This window comes from Callionymus lyra, chromosome 6 (assembly GCF_982586985.1).
Source record: "Callionymus lyra chromosome 6, fCalLyr1.hap1.1, whole genome shotgun sequence".
In the NCBI taxonomy this organism is placed as follows: Eukaryota; Metazoa; Chordata; class Actinopteri; order Syngnathiformes; family Callionymidae; genus Callionymus; species Callionymus lyra.
Genome location: NC_141823.1, coordinates 26,517,763 through 26,531,096, shown reverse-complemented (window position 1 = coordinate 26,531,096; position 13,334 = coordinate 26,517,763). Strand labels below are relative to the sequence as shown.

The window sequence follows — 13,334 nt, the reverse complement described above, 5'->3', positions numbered from 1 at the left end:
CGCCTTGCAGCCACCCTTGCCCTGTTTTCTTGGACTTCTGTTTTTTTTAATTGGATTTGTAAAGACTAAGATTTGGACTCTGAACTGTTCATGCCATCTTTGGGTTGTGTGTGTTAAATCCTGTTTTTTTTTGTGATTGTTAAACTGTCTTTTGTGAACATCCTGCCTGGTGAATTAATATCCTCTGCTTCTCTGTCATCTTGCTAGTTAAACCGTTACACTTGTTTTGAAACCAAAATATTCCCAAGCATTAGCTTTAAAAGCTGCTGGAGTCAACAGTATCCTCTCGTCCCCAGTCCTCGCCAGGAAGTTGCCGGATCTCATTTTTGCTGAGGCTGGGGACGTTGTAATGATGTAATGACTGGTTCTATCTAGTGGCCAGAAGTTTAATTACAAGACAAAAATGAAGAAAAGCTGTTAATGTCATTTAACTGAAAATAAACTAAACTAAAAATAAATTATACAAAGACATAACATATATAACCATATTATAACTATGATCAGAACTATGATCTGAAAGTCAAGAAAGAAAAAACTTAAAAACGATACAGTGCAGTTGAAGTCAATATTGTACTGATTTAAGAATGAATGTTTAAGAGATATGATAATATTTTCTCAGACCCCTAATATATATAAAGGTCTGCTACTCTATGAATGCGATATGAGCATCATATTTTCAGTTACATTTAGTCATTAACACAATAAGCATCTATTATAGATCAAAATTGAGATCAATGTGGTTTAATCTGAGTAGAGTTCAACAATATTATGTGAGCAAAGTACAATTTCAGGTAGTATTCAATATCTCTCAACACACCACACACTTCATTCTCTCAAGTCATTCTTCTGCCCTTTCAATCTGTCCATCCTGGCCATAAACTTCTCTTCGCATCCATCACTTTAGCAATCTCTTTCTTGCTCTCTTCTGAGGTGAAGAGTTTGACGTGTCGTTCTTCAGTCCTGCAGACGACTGCATGTGTGGCACCACAGAGAGCAAGGTGACATCCCATCATCTCTGCATCAAAAACAACTCTTCTACAGTATCTACAAATATCTATATTTATATCTTATTTAATAAAAACCATTCACTAAATACATACATTGATACTTCCATTCACACTTTGAATTGCTTTCGATTTAATTCATCAAAGATCTGTATTTTGGTTGTTTTAATTCTTCGCACGAAAGATAAATATCTGTCAAATAATGAGTGAATATTCACTCTTACAGCTGTTTTAAGTAAAAAAGTGTGAAAGATGAGCTGCTTTTTATATTGAGTCCAATTAAACGTGATCATAATAATCCATACATAATGTATGTTTGTATTCTTTAAGCAAATGTGATGAATGATTCAGTTTTGTAATAGAAAGTGTGTGAACAGAATCGTATCTGGGGTCATGGACAGGTGACACTCTGGCGCTGTGACCCCACCTGGTGGTTGATCGTGGTCTTTAGACTTATTTTGGCTTCAGCAAAGATAGTATCAATACTGTGAGTGTGTGTGTATGATTGTGTGTATGCGTTTGTGGTTGTATGTGCTCATTTGTATGTTTCTGTGTGTGTTTAAGTGAGTGTCTGTACGTGAGAGTATGTGTGTATGTGAGTGTTTGTGTGTGTCTGTGGTCGTATGTGTGAATTTGAATGTATCTGTTTCTTTGTATCTGTGTATATAGTTTGTCTGCGCTTGCGTATGTGTGTGTTTGAACAAGTGTTTGTGTGTGTTTGTGTGTGTCTGTGTTTGATTGTGTGTGCAAGACCGTGTGTTTATATGTGTGTCTGTACTGAATGTGTTTGAATTTTTTTATTTGCGCCTTTTTACATGTGTGTGGGTGTCTGTGCATGTTTGTAAAAGTGTGTGATTGTATTTGATTGCACAGGTGTGTCTGTGTGTGCGTATAGTTTACTTGCGCATGTTTATATGTGTCTGTGCTTAGCAGAGTTTTTGTGTGAGAGTCTGTATTTTTTTCTATGTATGTGGCTGTTGTGCGTGTATATTCATGTGTGTGTTGGGTGTCTATGTAAATGTGCGTGTTGTATGTCTATGTCAATGTGTCTATTGTAAGTAAGTAAGTAATTTGTATTTAGACCAGGACCAGGGTCACAAAGCGCTTAAACAATCAAAACAATAATCAATAAAGTATATACTTTAAAGGTCAAGATAACACTGAGAACAACACAGGAGTTCCAGAAAATCAAGGAAAAGCCTGAACAAATAAAAACGTATGTGCTTGTGTGTGTTGTATGTCTATGTGAAGGTGTCTGTTGTGCGTGTATGTGCATGTGTGGGTTGTGTGTATATGATAATTTATGTGTGGTATGTCTATGTGGATGTGTCTGTTGTGTGTGTATGTGCATGTGTGGGTTGTGTGTATGTGCATGTGTGTGTGTTGTGTGTACAGCTTGTCCAAGAGTGTTTGAATTGTTTGCTAAAGATATGATTCCATTGTTTCTATCCTAAACATGTGTCACTCACACTAAACATGTACACAACATGTGATACATCTTCCATTGACAGAAGCATTGTCATGAATAAGATCATGCTTGTAAACGCTGACATGATCTTAATGAAGATAAAGAGCTTGAAGTACAAACTGTCTCATAACTGATGCTTCACACTGTGTCTGACATAATCTGATCATCAAGTCATTCCAGGACATAATAACTGGAATAAACAAGATCTAACGTCGAGCAACTGTACGCTCGTTTGGAAAGGAGGTACAAGACGGACAGCGAGCTATAAAAAGACCTTCTAAAAAATAAAAAAAAAAGCTTGTGAGAAAAAAACACTGTGAACAATCACGTTGACGCTGACTCTTCCTTCAACTTTCCTGCTGCCAGAAATAGATCCAGCAGGGAGAGCAGAATTCTAAATGTACAGTCTGGTGTAAAAGTCTTGGCGTGCACAACAAAAGACTCAAATACATTTCTAAAAATCTAAAAATCAATTCTTTTTTGTCCAATTGAGGATCCTAATGAGGGAAACACCTGCAGATGAAAACACATCATTAACGCGTGAATATCTAAGATTATACCACTAGTTGTGTGTTGCATCACATTTAATCCAGCTGAACACATTTTGAAGCTAAAAAAAACCCTCAAAACTGAAATGTGAGAATCAAGAGCATCAACATGAAGCGAGACAGATCAGCAACTTCCACTGTCAACACGGGGAGTCGGGTGGAGGGCGCACAAGGGCGAATCTCTCCGAGCACACTTATCGGAGGAGACGTCTACAGCAGGTCAGGACTTTGAGCAAAAGAAGCTAGGGAGCGAGGAGACAGCCGTCAGTAGTGGAGGAACGGATCCGTGTAACCACGACGCTCCCACAGCTACATGAAAACAAGCATTAGCGGCAGGTTGGCATGATTTTTACATCATAAACCGTTGGTTGCATTCCCAAAAGCAAAACTGTCCCACATCGCTCGCAGACCCACACACACACACACACACAGGTGCACACACACACACATGCACTCGCATGAGTTGAGGGAGCGAGAGGGCCAGAGGCAGTTCTCAGCTCAATGGACAATCCCGGAGTAAGAGAGGGTTTAAGCTTCAAGCAGCTTACCCAATCATTTATCAGATTAATACTTTTCATGAGGATATCTGTCATTGAAAGACATATGGAACGTGTTAAACTGTGCTCATTGCAAAACCAGAGAAATATTGCATAATCAAAGGTCACCGTGCGCGTGTGTGTGTGTGTGTGCGTGTGTGTGTTCCGGATGCAGCTTGTGTTGCTGCTAAATGTGAATGAAAGCACGAGGCAAAAAATGCTTTCAGGGACTTTTCCTTTAAAAATAACTCAGCATTTGTTTAACCAGCGAGAGTTCCTCAGTTAAATGTATACATCAACCATGTTTCATCCATTCCTGGGAAACACTGGGGTCACCAGAACATGAACCAGCTTAGGAAGGCAGTTGGATTTAGTATGGGTGGCTTAATGTCAACATATACAGTATACATAAATATCCATACACAGTACATATACTGTATATTTTAGTATTTCCCAACATGTCGTTACAAACATTGACACAAGTATACTGCAATCATACAAGAATGTAAATATTGAAAGATTGCAAAAGGAACAAAAGTTTACTTATTATATTTATTCATATATATTCAATATTTTTTGTTGTTGTTTATGTTAATGTCTTTGTCAATTATTATTATTATTTTTTTTATTTTTTTTATTTCTGATGATCATATAATATATTATTGTTCAGATCCCTCCCCGAAATATGAGTACTGTTCTTTATAAATGGTTTAAATGAAGATTTCTCCCTAAATCAGCAAAATAAAATAAGTCCCATAATGCACAGCAAAAGTCGATTTTCATTTCTGATTACACATGACTAATTTTTAAAAAATTATGTTTCGGGTTGTGTTTCATGTCGGGTTATGTTTCGTGAAACGTCTTAATTTAAAGTGACTTACATTTGAATCAAGCAGATCGATGCTGTCCAGGCTCTTGCTGCGGTGAATGCGGCCTTTTATACGACGTAGGGAGGGTTTGCCCTGGCTCGCGGGCAGAGACAGAGTGGAGGTGGCGGACATCGCCATAGCACCAGCACCACCAGTAGCACCTGCAGCCCCGTCTGAGCTCTCAGCTCCTGGGGACGTTTCTTCATCGGACGGAGTCACCCTGGAAGACAGAAAATGATCAGATGTAATAACAATAAAACCTAAAGCTTATAACAATATCTTTGATTCATTTCTGCAGCTCATGCTTGGTGTTCGGAGCGTTCTATAAAATGCTATTCTTATCATACATCCATCTTGGTGAGTTTTCCACATCAGAATTCTCCAAAAATATCCCAGACTACGCCTCATTTGTGGCAACCAGTCAAAAATAGAACTGTGCAAATGTATTATATTGTAATACCTGAACACTGTGGCTAGTAACACTATGAGTGTGAGTTTTTTGTGATAATCTGGCCCAGTAAGACGAGCTGGACAATTACATTTCCTGAGGGGCCACATTACATCATGTATGTGTTTTTAGGGGCCGTTAAGCCAAAAGAAAAGCCAAAGAGTGTTAATATAATCCAAAACATTTTTAGATTTTTCGCATTTCATTGCAACCAATTTGGGGGGGGGCCCATTTCCCAGGCATCCTTCTCAAGACTGACCCCCGGGGCCACGCCAAAAGCCCAGGCTTTCAGCACCACGACAAGGTGCACATGGGAAGTACGAGCAGGACCAATGGCCACCAACAGCCAAAACTCACATCCGAGCTCCATCACTATGTAGTCTTTTAACAAAAAAATTAATTAATTAAATACCCCCAGAAAGTTGTTTGTATGTATTATTAAAATTGTATTTGTTAAAATGTATTTGAAACATCTTATAAAACCATTTTTCACCTCAAACTACTTTTATTTTTTGTTAAATAATTACAAAATGGACAAATAAAATGAAAAAAAGTTATATTTATAGTTATACTAGCTATGAATAACATAAACAGGGACTAAATAATATTGAAAGTTAATTATCAGAAACAGTTGTATTGAAATTTGGCATTTAAATACAGTCTAAGGGCCCCCTAATGAAAATGCTGGTTAAAAAAAAACAGAAAAAAAATGGCAAAATGACTCAAGGAATAACAGCGACCAATGATTGTTGCTTCAGGGCAGCAGCAACTCCATGATTAGAGTGAAATCTAAAGGGAGGTCACTCAGGGCCGGTCTGAGAGGAGAAACAATGAAAACTCAACAAGCTAAATACATATAAGATCAGCTATTTTAAGAAGCGTTTCTGATGTTCACACTATCACCCTTTTCACACCCAGAACACTGACAGTCATCCATCATACATCACGGCCCGCAGCCTTGACTGAGACCCGCAGACACGCCGAGCTGCTGTCAACGTATCAGTTCAAGGAAAGGCTGGTTGGGCTGATGATACATGACAGTCTTCAGGCTGGAACACAAACACGGCGACACGCTGTCATTTTGGTGGGGAGAGAGAGCTCAGTAACATATACGTATATTTATAATATTGGTTAAGAAAAGGGAGGTAAAAAAAAATGCTGCCAAAAAAGCTGCTCCTCTGATGTGGAAACAAAGTAATTTCATAATGCATGACATCACAGGAAATGAAGTGGACAAACATAACTGCAGGTGCTCAGTTGGTTAGTTTTGGGTAACCACGCGATAGAAAAACAAACATGTTCACAGATAGCAGTAAAAAAAACAAAAACAGAAATGTGCTGCAGGATTGACTTAAAGGTTTATTTTGTCAACATCAATGATTCTCTATTGAATTATAACATCAGCTGATTCCATTTCAAATTAAATCAATTAAATTGAGGTCGACAAACTAAAGACCAGATGCAGGTGGTTTCTGTTGCTTTCATGGTTATTGACATATCTTTTGTTTCAATTCTTGTGAATCAATGCTAAAGTGTTTTAGCGACAATGTATTGATACATTAATGCTGACCTGCAGCTTTTACTTGTAGCTAATCACGTATTTAATTATTGACTTTAGGGGAAAACAAGCACTTTTTGCCAGCATTTAAAGTGAGCTTGTGTCAATGTGTTTTGTTCATTTCACAATCAATCGCTAGGGTTTGTTCACTGTAATTACATCTGATGTTAAAGCAGCACTAATTGACATTTTTATTAGGGATGTCATTGTGTGTAACTTAAAACGATTTAGCAATTACAGTCGTAATAAATGCCTTTTATTTTTAAATTGCATTAATTTAATTCAATTACTGTTCTTGCAAGAAGTATTTTTGGAAAACCTGTTTTTTTTTGTTGTTTATTTTCTTGTGCTTGAGTTACAGGACTGAAAACAAATTCATACTTTTTTGTAATGCGTAAACTTACAGCTAGACCTGGGGCCTCATGTACAAACAAGTTTGTGGATTTTCTACTAAAAACAGCCGTTCACTCAAATCCAGAAAATGGTGCACGTACAAAAATATTCAGAAGAAGATCTGTGTGTACACAAATACAAGCGCTTTTCCTTTGTACAACCCAATCAACGTGGAATTCAATCGCAGACTTTTTCGTCCCTTTTCACGCCCTATTTTACATATTTAAATCATATTTAAATCAACCAGAGTCTTGATTTGTATTCAGTATAAAATGATCCTTGTTGGGAAGTCCGAACGTTTTTATGCTCTTTTCTCATTATTGATACATATGAACTTTGACGTGGGAAAGTATGTCCGCACGTTTTTTGTGTGTACGACCTCTTAGTTCATTTATTTTCTAATTTTCGAATCAGATCAAGAGGAAGTAATCAAGAAAAGGATCAGGACTTCACAATAAAACCAGGAAGTGAGACGTAAGGGAACATAATTAATATTAATGAATTAATAAATGACTAACGATCATAATGATTTAATCTATTTTTCCTAATTATCATTATTTTAAACTCTTCACTACACAACACTTGAAGAATCACCAATATTTACAATATTCATTTTTACCAAGTACTTAAGAAGATTTTTTTACATTGAGCTTTGTATGCTTTGGAAATAAAATACTGATCACGGTTTCACGACATTGCAATGACACTTTTCGAACACTGGGGGAAGTCAGACAAAATGTGTTCAGTATTATGAAGTGCCTCTTTAACTGAAAACAACACACAATTAGAACGTTCTTGCTTATCGTTGTATCAAGAAACAAGAGCTGATGATGGTTTTATCGCAATAAAAATTATTTCAGATTCTCCAGTGTTCAGTACAATCATAAATAAAACCTTGGCTGCTTGTGTCTGCGAGAGAACAGCTCCTTGTAAAATGTCCGGCAACAGTGATGAAAGACTTCATTGTCCTCTATATTGATTCTGCAAGTCAGCGTGGGCACAATACGTCGGCTTCACCGAATGTTATTGATGCAAGGGATTAACAGGCTTGTATGTGGTCTATAGTCTGATGTTTGGTTCAATGCTCAACCCAACAAAAACAGAAGAGAGGTTAGTATTTGATACATAAACACATCTCATTTGAAAGTAAGAATACAATTTAGAAACTTGTGAAGTAGAAGCTGTGTGTGGGTCCATTGACTAGACATGAAAGAATGTTTCCCATGGTCTTTTTGGGGTAAAAACACTCCTTACAGTTTAAAGCACAAGTGCAACAGTACCTACACAATTACCTCAGTGACCTCACATCTCTCCTCACCCTTGATCAAGACTCGATCAATCATACATGACGTAACAGCGTCCACCAACTGAACCCCCTCATGCTCGTGCCTCAACATCTCTTTGGTCCCAAATGCAGTCAATGATTCATCCTTCTAGGTTTGTCATCAACATTAAACACACTGGCTGCTGTTCCTATATTCACATCCCACCTCTGACACCAGTTGTCTTAGAAATGAGGAACATTAGACCAGACTTTGCCACTGACTCAACAATGTTGTATCGCCTTCAAGAAGTGTATTGATCAGTGGTCTGTCTTGTTTCTGTCAACACAAGGGGGCGCAATCGCTCACTTACATCTCATAGTAGACAATGGAAGCTATAATCCTACCTCTGACGCTATTGGAAAAGAAATGGTATGACTTAGTATTTTTTAAGCTTTTTTAACTCCAAAAGAGAATGTGTCAAATTTAATATTTAAACTTTTGAGATCAGGATGTCAAACTCAAACACAACAAGGGGACATGATTTTAAACATGAAAAAAGAATGTGAAAAAAAAAGGGATACGTCAGTATCTCATTCAATTATTAACACAAACAATGTATAAATAGGAATGAATAAATTGTTTTTTTCTTCTCAGAAAATCCTTTTCATTGACATCAATGTTACTATTTTCGGGAACCTATCGATTCACATACATTTATTCTTATAGAAGAGCGAAACACAATCGATGCAGGTGATCTTGATTTATTGCGTGTTAAAAAACGGTTGTTAAAAAGACGTCCTGCTCCTTCAGCCACAAACAAACACAGTCCCTTTAATGTCAACTGGTGCCTGGCAGATGGACGCTGTGGTGGGCACGACAGTGGGCGGGAATCCATCCAAATCCCTCTGGAACAGTGGTGGACAATTACATTTCCTCAGGGGCCCCATTTTATGCAGTGGCTGATGTGAGGGCCTTAAAAGCAAAAATAGGAACGAAAAGTATAAGATGAAGGTAAATATGCCAAAAATATTATTTTGTTGTATTTTATAAAACTTTTATGTTTTAATGAATATAATTAAAATATCCTTTTTAAATGTAATCAAATGTTTTTAAAGGGACAATAAATGCAGTGGCGTACAAAAGTGAAACACAAACCTATAGTCATGTTGAGAGACGTGTGATGAATGATACAAATAAATACAAAATAAAATAGTGAGTTTCTAAATGATCTTTGACCTCATGGGAGCCGCGTTTTGACCAGGTCTGCTCTATAAACACACTCTATTTCAGTCTCACTTGCACCTCAAATTCAAAATCAACGGTCTTTGTCTGCAGCAGATGAACTGATAAGAAAGTAGTTTACGAAATAACCACCCGTGATAAATAGGTTGTGAGGCTGTATTTAACACTGGGACTGGTCCAGACAAGAAGTATCAACATCACAGGAGGAGGAAAATAAATATCTACACAGGTAAAGGAGCTCATACATGACGGCTCACACGCCGCCGGGCTCTGAATGATTGATCATCCGTGATGCCTCTGGGTTTTTTACCACCAAACACTCAGGCTAACTGGACGGAGAGCGCGGCTGTCTGCGCAGTCAGGACTTGGTTTCACTTTTCACTGCCTCTGGAGAAACACACAGCAACTCCCAAACAAGCTGAAGTGCACTCTCATGCCACTGTGTCAGTGAAAACAACAAACAGACCCTCCTGTCACACAGGTTGCAGACAAAATACACAAAGAAAAGAAGGCAGAGCGATCGACTGCAGGGAGAGGTAATGTTGATAAATCTTGCATGAGCAGAAGCCAGAAATAGACTTCCTCCCTTTTGCCCTCAATTAAAGAGGTCAGTCTAACACATTAATAGATTGCATCATGGCAGATCCCACACATTTTCGACACAACACATATTATATTTTCAAATATCTCCAAAGTAAATCTATAAAAATATGTGGGAATCCATATTGGTATTTACATGGTATATAACATATACATGGTAAATACTTTGTTTATATTATCAAATTGTTTTATTCTCAAGCAAAATAAGAAACGTTTATATTCTAAACAGTTGTGGAAGCACAATGACAAAAAATAAATAAATATGATTTTAATAAGTATTTTCATTGTAGTTTAGACCTAAAACATTAATTACACATTAGATTACATGAATTACAGGAAAATGTTGGCATAAAAAGAAATTCTATTAATTAAAAAAGGGAAAATAATGATTTGTTGTTGTATGTTATACAGCAACACAAAGAAAAATGTATAAAAATGTATGTATAATATATTTGAAGTGAAAGCACACCCAGACACACATATTTTTAGAACCATCAGACCACAAGTGTAATGTTAGAAATAAAAGTGATTGATTCAACAGCTGCTGAACATTAGAAAAAGTGTCCTAGTCTCGGTGATAGATAGTTGGAGCTTGAATGTTGGTCCCTCTGAAACCTCCTCAACATTAACTCATGACACAGCTACAGATTGAAGGCACTGTTGGGAAGAACTGGCTCAGTTTGAAGAAGACTATCGGGACAAAACAAATGTGTCATCCCCAAATGTACGCTGACAACTAAGCAGTCAGCTTTCTATATGCACACACACACTCACACTAACAAACACAGACCTGATCTCAGTGGAGATTTCCTGTCCAGGGCGCAGGTGGCGCTCACAACTACAAAGCACTTCCATGCTTTTGAATCTTGTCTTCCAACTCTGGGCCTAAATAAAATATAAATAAGGCTGAATCATAATTTAAAGAGACGAGGAAACACCTTTGTTCACCTCCTCCATCCCAGTGAACAAATGTAGTGCATCCAAAAAATCTAGTCACACAGGCTTTTATCCAACAGTGGTGGGTTTATTAATAGCCCCAGAATGGAGTGTTTAAACCTGACCCAGCACAAATGGAGTGAATTTAAAGCAGTTGACTGGCTGCTGCGTGTAAGAGAGAGCGAAAGGAGTCTCGAGGAATCACTTGATTCAATCATACTCACTGATAAAGATTCTTAAAGAACTTCACATCCTGTTTTCTTTCATCCTGTCATTTATGAAGAACATAACACTTGAAGTAAATGACACACTCTGCTCCATATAAACACATCACAGACCAATATATTCTTTCATATATTAAATAAGGATTTTCCCCTCAAATATATAACCCATCCCTTTAACTACAAGTCCCATGATGCATTGCAACAGTTTTGAAAACAGTGTCAGAGTGTCAACCAAAAGTAACATGCTTAAGTTACATGATTGTTTTAGTAAACGTAACGTTACATTGTTGTCTATTGTGTGGTTTCACATTTCTACTCCAGCAACATCCAAGGAAGGTATTTCTTGCTTTCAAAGCCATGAAATGTCTTCAGGTTACGCCGTGACCTCTTATGAAAGTTCTGTGTCTCGTGTTTCTCATCTACTCCTCTTTAAATTCTCTTCTTCTTTTTTATGAAACTTTCTGACTGACTTTCTAAAGTGGTCTTGTTTCTGCTTCCGGGCCTGAAGCAAGTCGATTCTTCACACACACACACACCAAAAAAACCAAGTCACAACCTCCTCCGAGCGTCTCTCACAAAATTCAAGACATTTGACCCACTTCTCCAAAACATCTTGTTTATTCACTGCAGAGGGAATTAATAGCTTAATTATTAATAATGTCTAGTTGATTCAGATTTTCTCAACTTCTGACAGAAAACATCAATAATTCAGTAAACACTCGCGGATATAAATGCTATAAATTAGTACACAATCAGATTTTCCATGTTTGGTTTTCATGTTTTTAATGTATAATGAGGATTGTGGCCATTTTTTATGGACTGAACTGAACTTTATTAATGAGAGTCAGTCTTTTGACCTCTTTAGCATTTTTACCTTAAATAACAACTACTGTGTTTATTTAAGGGTGTCTTAAATAGATCTTGGACCTCTATTGTACTCATCAGTATGTGTCTGTTTGTACAAAACTGTCTTTACATTTAAATATTTACATTAGAATATGTTCTTAAGCCCCGCCCACCACACAAAAAGCTTCTTTTTTTAGATAACCACACCCATTCTACTGCCACTGGTCAAACATCCAGGTTTGTCACTGCGCGTCATCAATCTTGGGAGTCTCCACTTCCAAAAAAGCGGGGTGTGGGTTTTCTTATTAGTTGCCCTGCGTTTTTTTCTGATATGTAAAATGATATAGTAAAAGATTTTGAAAAAATGTTGAGGAAATTTAAGAAAATGAAAGGAATCAATGGTGGAACAACAAACCGAGCCACCTGCTGCTCCGTTGAACTCAGTTAATTATGACTATCAGGCGCTTTACAAATAACCTTTACTTACTTATCTACTTCCTTACTAATATTAGCAATTATATTTGGAAAAATAGTGGATAAAAATAGCAAAAATATTAACTTATGGAGTCGTTTTTCTTGTTTACTGTTGACTTAGTTTCAAATTCCAAATATTAAAGACAATCATATGCAACTATGTTTCATACATGTACATATCAATGTCTGTTTTCTGACTGGACTGATGCAAATGTTGATAGTTGCACTTCCTGCGGGTTGCTAAATGCTACAACGCATGTGTCATTTTTATATTTACAGGACCAGGGTCTGACACAGTCATACTATTGCGCCTTTTAAAATGTCAAAATTAAGACTTTTAATATCGTAATATTACTGCTTAAATGATATGCATCAGAAGTCACCATGACACGTCAGCCACATAAAAAGCGATCTCCCTGCCATAGCACCGTCTCGTCGTAGAATCTTCTTACTGGCTTGACGCTCTGACTTATATCTTGGAGGTGAAGGTTCAAACCCGATACTGGACCAGACCATCCTGCCAAATCATATTAGACCGTAGTTTTAAGAGCAGTGAACTCATCTGTAGCATTTAGAAACCTGTTAGTCACACAAACATCAATATTTGAAACAGTTGAGAATTGTTGTTCGCCCATGCATTTACCTGTCTGTTGCGGCAAACATCCTTATATTTTATGACTTTTTAACTCCTTATTTCTTTATTAGGCTTTAATCTTTTTTCACTTGTTGACTAATATATTTTTCTTCAGGTATTCATGATTGAAAAATGTTTTTTTTCTATTTAATCTTTAGCGTTTCTTACAGAAAGTTACACAGTTTCAAGAATCCCAGTTCTGGATATGAGTGGATGTAAGCTGAGGTATGAACCCATGAGCAATAAGTCCAAAGTGAAGAGAAGGACAGAAAACAACTCAGCACAAGTA

At 37.1% G+C, this 13,334-nt stretch overlaps 1 protein-coding gene across 8 annotated transcripts in view; it reads right to left on the bottom strand.

The window, feature by feature from the left end:
- Positions 1 to 13,334, bottom strand: part of tjp1a (tight junction protein 1a) — a 90,276-nt gene that overhangs the window by 65,075 nt on the left and 11,867 nt on the right. For all 8 annotated transcript variants that reach the window (XM_087794533.1, XM_087794528.1, XM_087794527.1 and 5 more), the window contains exon 2: positions 4,438 to 4,645. In XM_087794533.1, the coding sequence (XP_087650659.1) occupies positions 4,438 to 4,645 (208 nt within the window). The remainder of the gene's footprint in view (positions 1 to 4,437; positions 4,646 to 13,334) is intronic.